Here is a 17,369-nt window from a genome sequence, read left to right on the forward strand (position 1 = left end):
ACCCACACACACTTCCCCACATTATACACACACACACTTCCCCACATTATACACACACACACTTCCCCACATTATACACACACCCACACACACTTCCCCACATTATACACACACCCACACACACTTCCCCACTTAATACACACACCCACACACACTTCCCCCATCACACCCACACACACTTCCCCACATTATACACACACCCACACACACTTCCCCACATTACACCCACACACTTCCCCACATTACACCCACACACACTTCCCCACATTACACCCACACACACTTCCCCACATTATACGCACACCCACACACACTTCCCCACATTACACCCACACACACTTCCCCACATTACACCCACACACACTTCCCCACATTATACACACACCCACACACACTTCCCCACATTATACACACCCACACACTTCCCCACATTATACACACATCCACACACACTTCCCCACATTATACACACACCCACACACACTTCCCCACATTATACACACACCCACGCACACTTCCCAACATTACACCTGCACACTTCCCCACATTATACACACACCCACACACACTTCCCCACATTATACACACACCCACGCACACTTCCCAACATTACACCTGCACACTTCCCCACATTATAGACACACCCACACACACTTCCCCACATTATACACACACTCACTTCCCCACATTATACACACACACACTTCCCAACATTATACACACACCCACACACACTTCCCCCATTATACACACACTCACACACACTTCCCCACATTATACACACACCCACACACACTTCCTCACATTATACACACACCCACACACACTTCCCCACATAATACACACACCCACACACACTTCCCCTCATTACACCCACACACACTTCCCCACATTATACACACACCCACACACACTTCCCCACATTATACACACACCGACACACACTTCCCCACATTATACACACACCCACACACACTTCCCCACATTACACACACCCACACACTTCCCCACATTATACACACACACACTTCCCCACATTATACACACACCCACACACACTTCCCCACATTATACACACACCCACACACATCACTGGAATACACAGACAGACATGGCAATACAACTCACACGTTACACACACCAGTAGGCTAACAGTGACCTACAGAGGATGACAGTCATCCAGACAATTATTATACAGAAACGCACAGACATAAAAACACACACACACATTCTGTAATGCTGCCTTTCTCCCACAGAGATATTTTTCATACAGTAGGAATGGCCTGGGGGGACACTAGATATACCCTACACAAAGACATGCATTGATGCACACACACACTGAGGACAAATCACCATGTGAACAGGCCTGCAGAGACACATTATGGGGTTACTTAGTTACAACACATTAAAAACGCCCCAGTCAGATGATGAGATCCAGCTGTCCCTTCAGAAGGTCAGCAGGAGGAGAGGTCTCTCTCTCCCCCTCTCACTCTCTTAGCATGTATGCGTGTGTGTGTGTGTGTGTGTGTGTGTGTGTGTGTGTGTGTGTGTGTGTATGTGTGTGTGTGTGTGTGTGTGTGTGTGTGTGTGTGTGTGTGTGTGTGTGTGTGTGTGTGTGTGTGTGTGTGTGTGTGTGTGTGTGTGTGTGTGTGTGTGTGTGTGTGTGTGACAAAGTGAGTGAGCGAAGGGGGCTGAGAATGGGGTGGGTTGGGCACAGAGAGAAGGAATAAACTCAAAATTAAATAATATTTTGATTATATCTCTATTGGCTTTTGTTCATCTAATGTGATTTTGTAAACTTGTTTTGTCATTTTGTTTAATTTGCCCGTAATGATTATGCTAAATAAACAGCCTGCAGTAACCTAGTAGACCCCACATGACAATAAGTAGATTTTAATTTTTTTATTTCACCTTTATTTAACCAGGTAGGCCAGTTGAGAACAAGTTCTCATTTACAATTGCGACCTGGCCAAGATAAAACAAAGCAGTTCGACACATACAACGACACAGAGTTACACATGGAGTAAAACATACATACAGTCAATAATACAGTATAAACAAGTCTATATACGATGTGAGCAAATGAGGTGAGATAAGGGAGGTAAAGGCTAAAAAAGGCCATGGTGGCAAAGTAAATACAATATAGCAAGTAAAACACTGGAATGGTAGATGTGCAGTGGAAGAAAGTGCAAAGTAGAGATATAAATAATGGGGTGCAAAGGAACAAAATAAATAAATAAATACAGTAGGGGGAGAGGTAGTTGTTTGGGCTAAATTATATGTACAGGTGCAGTAATCTGTGAGCTGCTCTGACACCTGATGCTTAAATCTAGTGAGGGAGATAAGTGTTTCCAGTTTCAGAGATTTTTGTAGTTTGTTCCAGTCATTGGCAGCAGAGAACTGGAAGGAGAGGCATACATACAATGTGTGCAAATGTACAGTGTGTGCAAATGGAGAAGAGTAGGGAGGTAAGGCAATAAATAGGCCCTAGAGACAAAATAATTACAATTTCGCATTAAAACTGGAGTGATAGATGTGCAGATGATGATGTGCAAGTAGAGATCCTGGGGTGCAAAAGAGCAAGTGTATAAATAACAATATGGGGATGAGGTAGTTGGGTGTGCTATTTACAGATTGGCTGTGTACAGGTACAGTGATATATACTGTAAGTTGCTCTGCCAGCTGATGCTTAAAGTTAGAGAGGGAGATATAATGTAAGTCTCCAGCTTCAGTGATTTTTGCAATTCGTTCCAGTCTTTCGCAGCAGATAACTGGAAGGGAAGGCGGTCAAAGGAAGTGTTGCTATGGTGACCAGTGATCTGAGATAAGGCGGGGCTTTACCTAGCAAAGACTTATAGATGACCTGGAGCCTGTGGGTTTGGCGATGAATATGTATTGAGGGCCAGCCAACAAGAGCATACAGGTCGCAGTGGTGGGTAGTATATGGGGCTTTGGTGGCAAAACGGATGGCACTGTGATAGATTACATCCAGTTTGCTGAGTAGAGTGTTGGAGGCTATTTTGTAAATTACATCGCCAAAGTCAAGGATCGGTAGGATAGTCATTTTTACGAGGGTATGTTTGGCATCATGAGTGAAGGATGCTTTGTTGTGAAATAGGAAGCCGATTCTGGATTTAATTTTGTATTGGAGATGCTTAATGTGAGTCTGGAAGGAGAGTTTACAGTCTAACCAGGCACCTAGGTATTTGCAGTTGTCCACATATTCTAGGTCAGAACCGTCCAGAGTAGTGATGCTAGTCGGGCAGGAGGGTGCAGGCAGCGATCGGTTGAAGAGCATGTACTTAGTTTTACTAGTATTTAAAAGCAGTTGGAGGCCACGGAAGGAGTGTTGTATGGCATTGAAGCTTGTTTGGAGGTTTGTTAGCACAGTGTCCAAACAAGGGCCAGAAGTACACAGAACGGTGTCGTCTGCATAGAGGTGGATCAGAGAATCACCAGCAGCAAGAGCGACATCATTGATATATACCGAGAAAATAGTCAGCCCAAGAATTGAATCCTGTCCGGACAACAGGCCCTCTGATTAGACTGATAGGTCTGTCACGTATAGACATCAGACCCTAGTCTAGTCTCACTATTTCCGAGAAGGAACTCCTTGCTTCAGCTGACTCTTTCGTGCCACTGCGAGCCTCACGCCGCAGGGTGGAGAGGGGTTGACACTACAATGAGGCCGGATTTACTGCCGCGGACACCGGCCATTCATCAGCGCTCTGCTCATTGTCACAATCATCAGGAGCACCAGACTCCCGAGTCCTCCAGGAATTCTGTTAAGGAAATCCGACCCTACCCCATTGGCCTCCTCAACCTCATGTCGTGTCTTTGGCTATGCCGGATTAAGTGATAAAATAATTTATCAGTAATTAATATCACCTGATTGAGCTAATCATGTAAATGTAATTAACTAGAGAGTCTGGCACAACAAAATAATATTTATAGAGCTGTTATCTTCCGAATAATCTCTTAAAGACCTAGTAATATTTTACATCAATAGCAGTCAACATTAACCGTCACCTTAATTCAGTCTCATCTGAAAGTTGTAAATTCTTAGTTATTTGCATGAACCCTGGCTAACAAGTTGAATCAGCAATACAAAATTGTGTTTAATTATTTATTTACTAAATACCTAACTAATCACACAGAATTACACATACACATAATTAATCATAACTTGATTACAAATTACGTCATAAAGGAAAACGTCCCTAGTGGGCGGATCAGATATGACAGCTGGTTACACAAAAGAAAAGGGCTGGGTTTGAGTGAAAGAGCGGGAAGACTGAGGAACAAAGGCGAAGCTGTGCTATCATAAATACAGAATCTTATGCATTCTAAATTACCACCCATTTGGAAAAGGAAAATGCAATAAATATTTAGTCTGAGCTGCGCTTCGGTAAGTTGGTGGTAGATTGATGGCCGTGTTGCCCAACCGAGTTCTTTGTCCCTTGAAGAATGTCTCTGGTGGTCAATTGGACACATTGTCGTAATGTCGTTGTGTGGTAGACGGGATACTCTGTCTGTTCCTTCCTAACCCTTGTTTGCAGCGGCTGTTGCTAACTCAACGGCTAGGAGGTATCACTTCTGTAGTGAATAAGAGTTCAAAGTTCATACCATTCGCAACCAAAGCTCACGCTGATGTTGGCTTCGTTCTGTATTTATTATCTTTACCATTCTGACATAGGACCGTGGTCCTCACATCATCGGAACAGGAAGTTATATTGTCGTCAAGGGCTTATATAGGAAGGTAGAAGAGGGCGTGTTTGAAAAGTTTTATAGCCCAAAAAATAATTTGTCCTAAACTGACTTGCCTATTTAAATAAAGGTTCAATAAAATATATATATAAAACAAAAAAGAAATGGGAGCCAGTGGCCACTTTACTCAGACGAAACTGGGCTTTGACGCTATAGAAAAATGTTTAAACAATGCGTAACACGATGTGTGATATGCCTAGGTTCATGGGTCAATAATAATCTGAATAATCTGAAACATAATCTGTCATATATTCTATAGTGTCAGTGTCTCATACAGGAATGTTTTGCATTGGAGAGAGGAAGAGAGAACAGGCTTCATTCACTACAATGATTTGGAAAATAAAACCTTTCTTCCTCCTCTCCAGGCCACAGGGGGGAGGATAGACTGCTTTTACCATACTTCTACCAGCTATCAGAGAGCACCCACAAGCTGTACTGTAGGTCTCCACCATACTTCTACTAGCTATCAGAGAGCACGCACAAGCTGGTCTGTAGGTCTCCACCATACTTCTACTAGCTATCAGAGAGCACGCACAAGCTGTACTGTAGGTTTCCACCATACTTCTACCAGCTATCAGAGAGCACACACAAGCTGTACTGTAGGTCTCCACCATACTTCTACTAGCTATCAGAGAGCACACACAAGCTGTACTGTAGGTCTCCACCATACTTCTACTAGCTATCAGAGAGCACGCACAAGCTGTTTTGTAGGTCTCCACCATACTTCTACCAGCTATCAGAGAGCAAGCACAAGCTGTACTGTAGGTCTCCACCATACTTCTATCAGAGAGCACACACAAGCTGTACTGTAGGTCTCCACCATATTTCTTTCAGAGAGCACACACAAGCTGTACTGTAGGTCTCCACCATACTTCCTTCAGAGAGCACACACAAGCTGTAATGTAGGTCTCCACCATACTTCTATCAGAGATCACACACAAGCTGTACTGTAGGTCTCCACCATACTTCTACCAGCTATCAGAGAGCACGCACAAGCTGTACTGTAGGTCTCCACCATACTTCTACCAGCTATCAGAGAGCACGCACAAGCTGTACTGTAGGTCTCCACCATACTTCTACTAGCTATCAGAGAGCACACACAAGCTGTACTGTAGGTCTCCACCATACTTCTACCAGCTATCAGAGAGCACATACAAGCTGTACTGTAGGTCTCCACCATACTTCTACCAGCTATCAGAGAGCACACACATGCTGTGAGAGTATTAAGAATTATGCAATGAAACACTGTATTTTGGTGGAGAGAGGGTGAGTGCAGTGTGGGAAAAAGAACATGATAGGGAGAGGGAGGGGCATATGGGAAAGAGAACATGATAGAGAGAGGAAGAGGGTGAGGGTAGAAAGGGGGATGGATGGGAGAGGGTGAGGGTAGAGAGAGAAGACTATTGACAGCCCCTCAGAGACCCTTATTACGCTGTAGCAATGTAATGTGAGCTAGCTAACTGCACCAGAGGGGAACCATCATCTGTGGACCCCCAGTCTTCCTAAGCAGCCATTCCAACACACACTTGTCATTCCAAGTAGTTTGCATCCCTATTGATAGCCTACTTCAAGGACAGAGGGATTGGGCAATGAGCCATGAGACGCTGTCAGGTGACTGATACACACATCTGTCTGCAGGGTATACTGCCTTTCACTGACTGAAAGGTTAGAAGAAGAACCCCTTATTGTGGCATATGTTTGTGTCCTGGTAAATACAGCAGTTCCGTAGTAATAGAGTGTGTACCCTCTTACTGTTTACATGGGTCTTGTGTTTTAACAGTTTACGTTATGTTATTAATCGGGAACAATAAATGCATCAGATGGCGCATTATTTTCCTCAACAACCCCAGCTTCTCCTACCAGCCACCATTCAGACCCTCCCCGCACACGCACACACACACACACACACACACACACACACACACGCACACACACACACACACACACACACACACACACACACACACACACACACACACACACACACACACACACACACACACACACACACACACACACACACAAACACACGCACTAGTGATGGGTCGTTCACGAACGAGTCGGCTCATGTAGGTGAACGTTGGGACCCGGCTCGCATATCACAAAAGCCGAATATATTTATAAAAATATTTTTACAATTAAAATATTTAAATGAATAGAATTAACTAACTCAAAGTATTTAAAAATAAATAAAATAGTCTAGGCCTAAATGCTCAAGCACACACACATTAATTCTGAAAGATCTGCAGATCCTCTGAGCTGGTGGAAGAACAAGGCCTCTGTCTACCCACGTCTTACTAAAGTCATGACAGGGAGACTCTGCATGGTGGCCACATCCGTTTCCTCTGAGAGGGTCTTCTCGAAAACGGGACAAATAATTACTGAGAGAAGAAACTGCACCAGCCCCTCGAAAGTGATGCAGCTTGCATTTCTGAATGCAAATCTCTCATAAAACAAAAATCTGGTCAGCATTGCTGTGTGCTGCTGGTTTTAACATGGCAATAAAGAAGAGAGAGAATATAGGGACCAGTTTAATGTTTTAAGTGGGATGCTGCAGTTTGGGAAATTGTTCTTTATTTTTATTTGATATGGTGCAATATTATTTTTTGCTGTTCAGATTGTATTTGTTTTGAATGGTTAGATTTCTATGCTGTTTGTTTAAATACATTAAAAAGGTATACTTTAAGCGCAAATGTTTTAATAGCATTATTTTTCATAACAAACCAATGCATGTTTAAATGCATTGTGGTTAAGGTAGAGTATGATTTCATTTAATAATTTGATTAGAATTATTTTAACACCAATTTTAGTCAAACTATCGCAAACTGTTTGTCTTGAAAAAATATAAAACATATTTTTTTAAAGAGCCGTTTGGGAGCCAAAAGAGCCGGCTCTTTTTGGTAAGCTGAGATATACGAGCCGGCTCAATGAAAAGAGCTGGAATGCCCATCACTGACACACACACACACACACACACAGCGGTGGAAAAAGTACCCAATTGTCATACTTGAGGAACAGTAAATAATCCTTAATAGAAAATTACTGAAGTAAAAGGGAAAGTCACCCAGTAAAATACTACTTGAGTAAAAGTCTAAAAGTATTTGTTTTAAAATACTTACGTATCAAAAGTCAAATGTAATTGCTAAAATATACTTGTGTTTTTAAAGCAAAAGTAAAAGTATAAATCGTTTCAAATTCCATTCATTAAGCAAACCAGACGGCACCATTTTGTAGCTTTTTTATTTACAGATAGCCAGGGACCACCACAACACATCATTTACAAATTAAGCATTTGTGTTTAGTGAGTCCGCCAGATCAGAGGCAATAAGGTTGACCATGGAGTAAAAAGTACATTATTTTCTTTAGGAATGTAGTGAAAGTAAAAGTGAAAAATGTAAAAGTTAATTAAAGTACAGACACCCCAAAAAACGACTTAGGTAGTAGTTTATTTTTATGTAAGTATTTTCCACCGCTGCAGAAACACACAGCACTCTCCCCCACTCTGATAAGCATCAGCTACAACGTGCGTGTGCCATTGTTCCACCTTCGAGCTAATTACTGGGAGGATCCATCAGTATGGGAGCGGGTGGAGGTCGTTTTTATTGCAGCCAATCTGTTGTCACGCTAAATACCCCTGAACAGGATCACTTTAGGGAAAACCAAGTGCCCCTACTCTCACTCTGCTGATTATGCTGTTCTTCTATTCTATTTTCTTTATCTCTTGTAAATATTAATAAACTACAAGTAGGAGACAATAACCTACCCCCACCACCCCTGTGTTTAGGTTGGTCAGGCATAGAATGCCTATATGCGAGATATCTCAACCAGCATCAGGGGCTTCCCCACCCAGGGGTCATCACACCAACATAAACACACACGGTGATAGTGACTAGACATTCCAGTCCAAATGCAGCCTTTAGTCTGTGGATGTCCAATGGGCTAGAGGTATCCAACGCAGCGGCATTACTGCAGACCAGTGGTTCCCAACCAGGGGTACTTGGCCTATCCGCAGGGGGTACTTGAGAAGACTCATTAGACTATAGGCTTACTGGTCAAATATACATAAGGGGGTAAATCAGGGGTACTCCAGGAAGAGCATAATTCCGTTGGTGGTACAGTAACCCGAAAAATGTTGGGAACCACTGTTGTAGACTACATCCATTAGAATGTCATGAACACTAAAGTTGAAGAGCTGAAGATGTGAGCCTGTGGTGGAGATGCAGCCTGTTTTTAAGACCATTAGTGATTTAAAAATACCAATACAACTATCCCGTTTCAGGAGCGAGACTGCCTTTTATTTCTAAAAATATGGCCAATAAAAATATGACCCAAGGCCAAAATAAATACTAGTTCTGTTCTGGATTTCGTCAGAAGAACTGTTGAGTCCGCTCTCTGATTCTTAACATGAGAAGAGGGCCACAGGCAAAATCCTCATCATAAAACCCCGCCCTTTTGAGTACTGTTCCGCCTTCTGATTGGCTTCTGAGACCTCTCCTGGCCGCTGGTTGGTTTTCCCTCGCGAGACAGACCGGGAATTTGTTCTTTACGGAGTGGGACGGAAGCGCGAGGGCAGAACACGCAGAGACCGACCAGCAACCTGTCACCACAGCGTATAGAGCGCAGACCTAACAGAGTTACTATACCGGGAAACTGGAACGGACAGGGCTCCGGGATGTCTCCGATGTCTCGTCCGTGAGAAACCACATAAGGAACTATCGAAACAGACACTGCAAAGCGAGGCAGGAGTTTTAATTGCCTGGAAAATCTGGATCTAACAGTTCCTTTTATTATTGCCGTTGGATACGTTGTTTCCAACTTTGCTTGACGGGTCGGAGTGTGCTACCAACTGTGCTTCCAGGACAGGAGCGGATATAAACAGCCGCTGACCGCGCACTCCGAAGTGGACTAATCTTTCCCCAGCACCCGATGGACTAGCCTACCAGGCAACGCCCGGAACCCAATTAGTTGATCAATTTGGATTCTTAGCGGGATTACTTTGGACCTTTCCCCCCTCGTAACAATGAGTCGGTCTGTGTGCACTCTTGCGGCGGTAGCGCTCTCCCTCGCGCTGCTGTGTGGTCCAGGATCCATTGGTCTGGTGTGTGCATTCGGCGACGAGACAGAGGAGATGACGTGCGACCCGATACGCATCGCCATGTGCCAGGACCTGGGCTACAACGTCACCAAGATGCCCAACCTGGTGGGCAACGTCCTGCAGTCAGACGCCGAGCTCCAACTCACCACCTTCACACCACTCATACAGTATGGCTGCTCCAGCCAACTGAAGGTACACACGCACACACACACACACACAGGCTGGGATGGTTCTCAGGCTGGGATGTGTGATTGAGCAGGCAGTGTATAGTGGAAAGAGAGCACATGACAGAGTCGCAGGGAGGCAGCCAGTCTTGGTTCAGCAGCACGGGGCAATGAGATAATACAGGGCCAGGCCAGCTCCAACAATACTGCCCTCAGTACTACTCTCTGTTAGGCCACTTGTCTGCCTGAACCACCATGAAGCTGGAAATTAAATCCGTCCCATTTTGTCTTTTTCATAAGGTTTTTATTGTCCTGACTGAAATGACCAATGAGTACACACTCTTGGAAAAAAAGGTTCAATCTAGAACCAAAAAGGGTTATTCGGCTGTCCCCATAGGAGAACCCTTTGAAGAACCTCTTTAGGTTCCAGGTAGAACCCTTTCCACAAAAGGTTCCAAAATAGTTCTACCTGGAACCAAAAAAGGGTTCTCCTACGGGGACAGCCGCAGAACCCGTTTGGAAGCCTTTTTCTAAGTGTAGTTATTTGTGTGGTTAGATGGAAATGTCAGGATGAATACATCCAGTGCTGTTGATATTTACTGTGGTTTACCACTCCATAGTCTGTAGACACAGCAACCCACTGGAAGGACATCCCTTATCCTGACCATTGAGATATATTAACAAACATTCAGTCCATTCGTCAAATTCTAATTGATTTAAGAGCTTTTGTGGGATTATTGCGGCATTGTAGTTGTCTGGATGCTATAGGTTATTATGAGTTTGTGTTGTGATTGCCTGTCTCTTGTGGTTCAGTGTGTGAGCGTGGTATGTGAGCTATCTGGAGTGACGGATAGGAAATGGCAACATTTCACATCTGAGCGCAGAAACATCCCTCAGATTAGGCTCGTTCTTTCTTACACACTCTCAGACATTCATCCGAGGAAATGGAAACTAGATCTTGCACATTTGCTTTTCTAATAGGAAGAATCTCTCAGGTATCCACACACACACTTGGCCGTGAACAGTGGCAGCACTCAGGTTACCTGCTGCGGAGGGAGGAAAACAGGCCTTCTCCAGTCCAGCTAGTGATCAGAGAACAGTAGCACAGCTCCAACAGAGAGAAGCGTCTCTGGTATGGTCTCTCACCCACAATGCTGCCCAGCGCTTCCAATGCCACAGGGTAGGTGGCCCCTGTGGCCCTGAGACATTCATCTCTCCAGGGAATTATCTGTCCGACCATTCAATCACCTGTTTATTTGTTGTGGTAGCTTTAATAATCATTTTGAAATCCCTAAAGGTTTCAGCACAATGTTTTCTGCCTAGTGGCTGGTTTTCCTGACTAAGCTTAAACAACAGTTCCTTTCATTTCCAGTTGTCTGAAATTAGAATAGGAAGCAGACTAAGGACCATGATGCAACACAGGGAAAGCAGACAGAGCAATGCACACAGAATCATCATAGAAACTATTTTAGAAATGAATTGATATGCAAAGATAACACCCCTCTGTCGCTCTCTCTCCAGTTCTTCCTGTGTGCGGTGTACGTGCCCATGTGTACAGACAAGGTTCCCATCCCCATCGGGCCGTGTGGCAGCATGTGTCTGTCTGTCAAGAGGAAGTGTCTGCCAGTCCTAATAGAGTTCGGCTTCGTCTGGCCAGAGCTGCTCAACTGCAGCCTGTTCCCCCCTCAGAACGACCACAACCACATGTGTATGGAGGGTCCGGGGGATGAGGAGGCCCCCTACCACCCGGTCCGACCCCTGCCCCCCCAGGAGGAGGAGTGCCAGGCCCTGGGGGCCGGGCCAGACCAGTATGCCTGGGTGAGGCGGAGCCACAGCTGTGCACTGCAGTGTGGGTATGACGCGGGGCTGTACCGGCGCGAGGCCAAGGTGTTTACAGACGTGTGGATGGCAGTGTGGGCGGTGTTGTGTTTTCTCTCTACCACCCTGACCGTCCTCACCTTCCTCCTGGACTCAACACGTTTCTCCTACCCCGAGAGACCCATCATCTTCCTCTCCATGTGCTCCAACCTCTACAGCGTGGCCTACCTGGTGAGGACATAGGACTTAGAGCAGGGGTAGGTCGCCTGGTACTGGAGTGTTGCAGGCGCTTCATGTTTTGATTTAACTGACCTGGAAGACCAGGTGTGTTCTAATTTAGGCAACCACTGAACTGATTGATTTTACTTAGAAACTTTTAGAACATATACATAAGGGTGTTCCAGCCAGTGACGCCTCCACATACAATCAAGGGTAACACAATAAAGCTTGAAAGCTTATTTCCATTGTGGTCTTTTTGGAGGGGGAAGGGTGGGGGCTGCAGTAAGGTTAGGCACAATGGTAGTGGCAACAAACAATGACGGACAAAATGGTTTGTTTCATAAAATTAGCTAATTAGTACAGTTCAATTTCCTAATAAACAACTTTGGGCAGGTGCATCTCCCTTGTCTCACATACCCCTAATATACATATATACAACAATCAATCCCTAATATATACAAGACCGGAGGCATACTGTACCTACAGGGTGCATAGTTGGAACAAAAAACAGGGTTGCCTTCCTTCCCCTGACTTAAATGATTAAACTAATGCTTAAAACACTGGGCTGTTTCTCAATAGTTTAAATTAGCCTCCTCTTCTTCATGATCACTAATATGACAGGTGGAAGCAGTTTGTTGTAAACCTGCCCAGTCCTTTCAGCTACCTGTGGTAATGAGGAAAGTAGAACATGACAGGAAGACATGCTAGAGTACGTAGACCCAGCCATGGTCTCCTGGATGACCTGATGACCCCTGGTCTCCTGGATGACCTGATGACCCCTGGTCTCCTGGATGACCTGATAACCCCTGGTCTCCTGGATGACCCCTGGTCTCTTGGATGAACCGGTTAACCCCTGGTCTCCTGGATGACCTGATAACCCCTGGTCTCCTGGATGACCTGATGACCCCTGGTCTCCTGGATGACCTGATAACCCCTGGTCTCCTGGATGACCTGATAACCCCTGGTCTCCTGGATGACCCCTGGTCTCTTGGATGAACCGGTTAACCCCTGGTCTCCTGGATGACCTGATAACCCCTGGTCTCCTGGATGACCTGATGACCCCTGGTCTCCTGGATGACCTGATGACCCCTGGTCTCCTGGATGACCTGATAACCCCTGGTCTCCTGGATGACCCCTGGTCTCTTGGATGAACCGGTTAACCCCTGGTCTCCTGGATGACCTGATAACCCCTGGTCTCCTGGATGACCTGATGACCCCTGGTCTCCTGAATGACCTGATAACCCCTGGTCTCCTGGATGACCTGATAACCCCTGGTCTCCTGGATGACCTGATGACCCCTGGTCTCCTGGATGACCTGATAACCCCTGGTCTCCTGGATGACCTGATAACCCCTGGTCTCCTGGATGACCTGATGACCCCTGGTCTCCTGGATGACCCCTGGTCTCTTGGATGACCTGATGACCCCTGGTCTCCTGGATGACCTGATGACCCCTGGTCTCCTGGATGACCTGATGACCCCTGGTCTCTTGGATGACCTGATAACCCCTGGTCTCTTGGATGACCTAATAACCCCTGGTCTCCTGGATGACCCCTGGTCTCCTGGATAACCTGATGACCCCTGGTCTCCTGGATGACCCCTGGTCTCCTGGATGACCTGATGTCTCCTGGATGACCCCTGATGTCTCCTGGATGACCCCTGATGTCTCCTGGATGACCCCTGGTCTCCTGGATGACCTGATGTCTCCTGGATGACCCCTGATGTATCCTGGATGACCCCTGATGTCTCCTGGATGACCTGATGACCCCTGGTCTCCTGGATGACCTGGTCCATGTCTAACCCCTGTGTCTCTGTCTTTCCCTGTAGGTGCGCCTGACTCTGGGTCGGGAGCGTGTGTCCTGTGACCTGGAGGAGGCAGCAGTGCCTGTTCTGATACAGGAGGGGTTAAAAAGTACTAGCTGTGCCATTGTCTTCCTCCTGCTCTACTTCTTTGGCATGGCCTCCTCGTTGTGGTGGGCACACACACAAACACACGCACAAACTCTGGACAAAAGTATTACACTGTAAGGAATAGATTTGGATGAAACCGTTAGAACAGTGGACTCCCAGCTCTCTAACCCGTCTCTCTGCCTCCTCCCAGGTGGGTGATTCTGACTCTGACCTGGTTCCTGGCTGCAGGGTTAAAGTGGGGTCACGAGGCCATTGAGATGCACAGCTCCTACTTCCACATAGCAGCCTGGGCAATCCCCGCCATCAAGACCATCGTCATCCTCATCATGCGACTAGTAGATGCTGATGACCTCACGGGGCTGTGCTACGTAGGTAACCTACAGCAGGAGGCCGTGACGGGTTTCGTGGTCGCCCCGCTCGCTGCATACCTCCTCATCGGGACTCTGTTCATCTGCGCCGGCTTGGTGGCCCTGTTTAAGATCCGCTCCAACCTGCAGAAGGACGGGGCCAAGACGGACAAGCTGGAGCGTCTGATGGTGAAGATCGGGGTGTTCTCTGTGCTGTACATGGTACCTGCGTCCACCGTGATAGGCTGCTACCTCTACCAGCTGTCCCACTGGGGGGACTTCAGGGCCAGTGCCAGGGACTCATACGTGGCAGCAGAGATGCTGAGGATCTTTATGTCTCTGCTGGTGGGCATCACGTCGGGCATGTGGATCTGGTCGGCCAAGACCCTTCACACCTGGCAACGCTGCTCTGCCCGGCTGTGGAGAGACGGTCGGGCAGGGAGGGGCAAGCGGGCACCGGGGGACAGCTGGATAAAACCTGGCAAGGGCAATGAGACGGTGGTGTGAGGGGAGAGAAAGGGAGAGAGGGGAAGATAGGAACGGGGTGGCTTTTTAAAGCAAACCTGCCCCCAAACCCACTGCTAGTGCTACTACCTGATGTAGGAGAGCGAAAGAGAGAAGGACAGACAGATAAATAGCCCCACTAAGCAGACAGTGGTCTCCTTTGCCCACGTTGTCTGTGGTTCTCTCCCTACTAGCAGACTAACCCAGAGAAGAGACTGACCCTGTAGCCTACAGCAGGCTCTGGGCTGATCTATAGAACCTTCTGACTTCAGAGAGTTGTTTTAAAGGTTGAATTTACACTGGAGTCATGGTCCAGATGATGTATAGATCTAAACTACAGCCACACTGAAATGCACTATGACTAGCTGATGTGGATGTAGCTTGGTTAACATGCCTTATGTGGAACGGGAGGCTGGACTGCCCAGCCAGCCACACTCTGGAGGCTATGAAGCTATGCCACTGCAACGGCATCTGGGATTTGTAGGGAATTGACTCTATGGTGCTGCAGCTAAGGCACCTGGGAAACGTAGGCCTATGTCCTTTACCTCAGTGCTCAGCAAGCAGCACAGCTGACCTCCACCGACCTACTTAATGAGGAAACAGACACTCAACTATGAACTCTGAACTATAACCCTTGACCTTCTTCAGTCACTCATGGAACCCTTAGGAATGGCGGTCAGTAATGAACTGGTGTAAGGTTCTTTCTGTATTTCTTTTTACCAGTTTTGGAAGTGAATTAAGAGTTATTATGAATGATGTTAGACAATCAACCCCCAAAACACATTATGCAAATGCTATAATACACCAACAGTGAAACACACAGAGAGAGAGAGAGAGAGAGACACTCATACAGCCCATAGAGTTGCCCCTTATGCAATCCACTCCCATCAAATCTGCTGCATCAGCTGAGTTATTATTGCATTAAGCTGCAACCATTACAACACACACAGCAGAGAGACAGTCAAATACAACACACACACACACACACAGCAGAGAAACAGTCAAATACAACACACACAACAGAGACAGAGGGACTCTGTAGTCTCTCGACATCTCTACTGTGTTGCCAGTACAGGTCCTCTGGTAATAGGTCTCAAATGCAGCCCTATCATTCCCCATATAGTGACTACACTATGAGGAATAGGTGTGTTTTGGGAAGTGTCCTTTTGAAGTGTGATTTTAATAACCTGATAGTACCTAAGACCTTTGGGTACTGCCAACCCCACAACTCCATCAAGTACTTTTTTGTAAAGAGAAACAGGTGTTTTGATGTTTTTTAAATGTATTATAAGAAATGCTAATTTATCTCTGTAAAAATACATCAAAAACCACAAAAAAAGTTTATAAAAATAAAATACTTTTGTATCAGAAGAAAAATAAAAGCGTTTTGGTTTTAAAAGGTGTTCTACTTGTAATTATTGTGTGTAAATGTTGGCCCATTTATAATCCCATTATAACCATTGTAATATATTATATACCATTATAGCTGGATTTAAATCAGCACTACATCAAGTCAAACTCTAAACTGGATTTAAAATAAACTCAGATTTGCTGGATAATGCCTTAAATAGCTCTTTAGTCCCACCCCACACACATGCGGAGACCTCACCTAGGTTAACTGATGCCTCCAGAGACGAAACCTCTCGTCACCCAACGCATAGGTTTACCTCCACTGTACTCACATTCTACCATAACCTTGTCTGTACATTATGCCCTGAATCGATTGTACCACGCCCATAAATCTGCTCCTTTTACTCTCTGTCCCTAACGCACTAGGTTGGTTTTTTTCCAAGGTCTTCGAATACCATGTTAGCAAACAGGTCACCGACCATTTCGAATCCCACCGTACCTTCTCCGCTATGCAATCTGGTTTCCGAGCTGGTCATACACCTCAGCCACGCTCAAGGTCCTAAACGTTATCATAACCACCTAAAAATAAAAGACGGTACTGTGCAGTCTCTATGGGGCCACAGGATTAAATTCTCAGGCCGATTCTTTTCTCTGTATACATCTATGATGTCACTCTTGCCGCTGGTGATTCTCCGATCCACCTCTACGCAGACGACACCATTCTGTATACATCTGGCCCTTCTTTGGACACTGTGCTAACAGACCTCGAGACGAGCTTCAATGCCATACAACTCTCCTTCCATGGCCTCCAACTGCATTTAAATGCTAGTAAAACTAAGTACATGCTCTTCAACCGATCGCTGCCTGCACCCTCCCGCCCGACTAGCATCACTACTCTGGGCGGTTCTGACCTAGAATATGTGGACAACTACAAATACCGTGCCTGGTTAGACTGTAAACTCTCCTTCCAGACTCACATTAAGCATCTCCAATCAAAAGTGAAATCTAGAATAAGCTCCGTATTTCACAACAAAGTATCCTTCACTCATGCTGCCAAACATACCCTTGTAAAACTGATTATCCTCCCGATCCTTGACTTCGGCGATGTAATTTACAAAATAGCCTCCAACACTCTACTCAGCAAATTGGATGCAGTCTATCACAGTGCCATCTGTTTTGTCACCAAAGCCCCATAT

At 45.8% G+C, this 17,369-nt stretch overlaps 1 protein-coding gene across 3 annotated transcripts; it reads left to right on the top strand.

The window, feature by feature from the left end:
• Positions 1 to 9,316: 9,316 nt before the first annotated feature.
• Positions 9,317 to 16,226, top strand: LOC110507977 (frizzled-4). 3 transcript variants are annotated; one of them, XM_036965202.1, is made up of 4 exons: positions 9,317 to 10,054; positions 11,548 to 12,075; positions 13,889 to 14,034; positions 14,163 to 16,226. In XM_036965202.1, the coding sequence occupies exons 1-4, from the start codon at positions 9,788 to 9,790 to the stop codon at positions 14,824 to 14,826; spliced, it is 1,605 nt and encodes a 534-aa protein (XP_036821097.1). In that variant the 5' UTR covers positions 9,317 to 9,787; the 3' UTR covers positions 14,827 to 16,226. The 3 variants fall into 3 exon arrangements, with proteins under 3 accessions (XP_036821097.1, XP_036821098.1, XP_036821099.1); XM_036965203.1 differs by having other exon boundaries at positions 9,925 to 10,054; positions 11,008 to 12,075; XM_036965204.1 differs by lacking the exon at positions 9,317 to 10,054 and adding an exon at positions 10,487 to 11,206.
• The last annotated feature ends 1,143 nt before the right edge of the window (positions 16,227 to 17,369 follow it).

This window comes from Oncorhynchus mykiss, chromosome 27, assembly GCF_013265735.2.
Source record: "Oncorhynchus mykiss isolate Arlee chromosome 27, USDA_OmykA_1.1, whole genome shotgun sequence".
Lineage (NCBI taxonomy): Eukaryota > Metazoa > Chordata > Actinopteri > Salmoniformes > Salmonidae > Oncorhynchus > Oncorhynchus mykiss.

Excerpts from the sequence above, each read along its gene's own strand:
- LOC110507977 (XM_036965202.1), top strand. The coding sequence starts at position 9,788 with ATGAGTCGGTCTGTGTGCACTCTTGCGGCGGTAGCGCTCTCCCTCGCG. Across the intron at positions 10,055-11,547 it reads GCTGCTCCAGCCAACTGAAG|TTCTTCCTGTGTGCGGTGTA; the intron begins GTACACACGCAC and ends CTCTCTCTCCAG. Across the intron at positions 12,076-13,888 it reads TCTACAGCGTGGCCTACCTG|GTGCGCCTGACTCTGGGTCG; the intron begins GTGAGGACATAG and ends CTTTCCCTGTAG.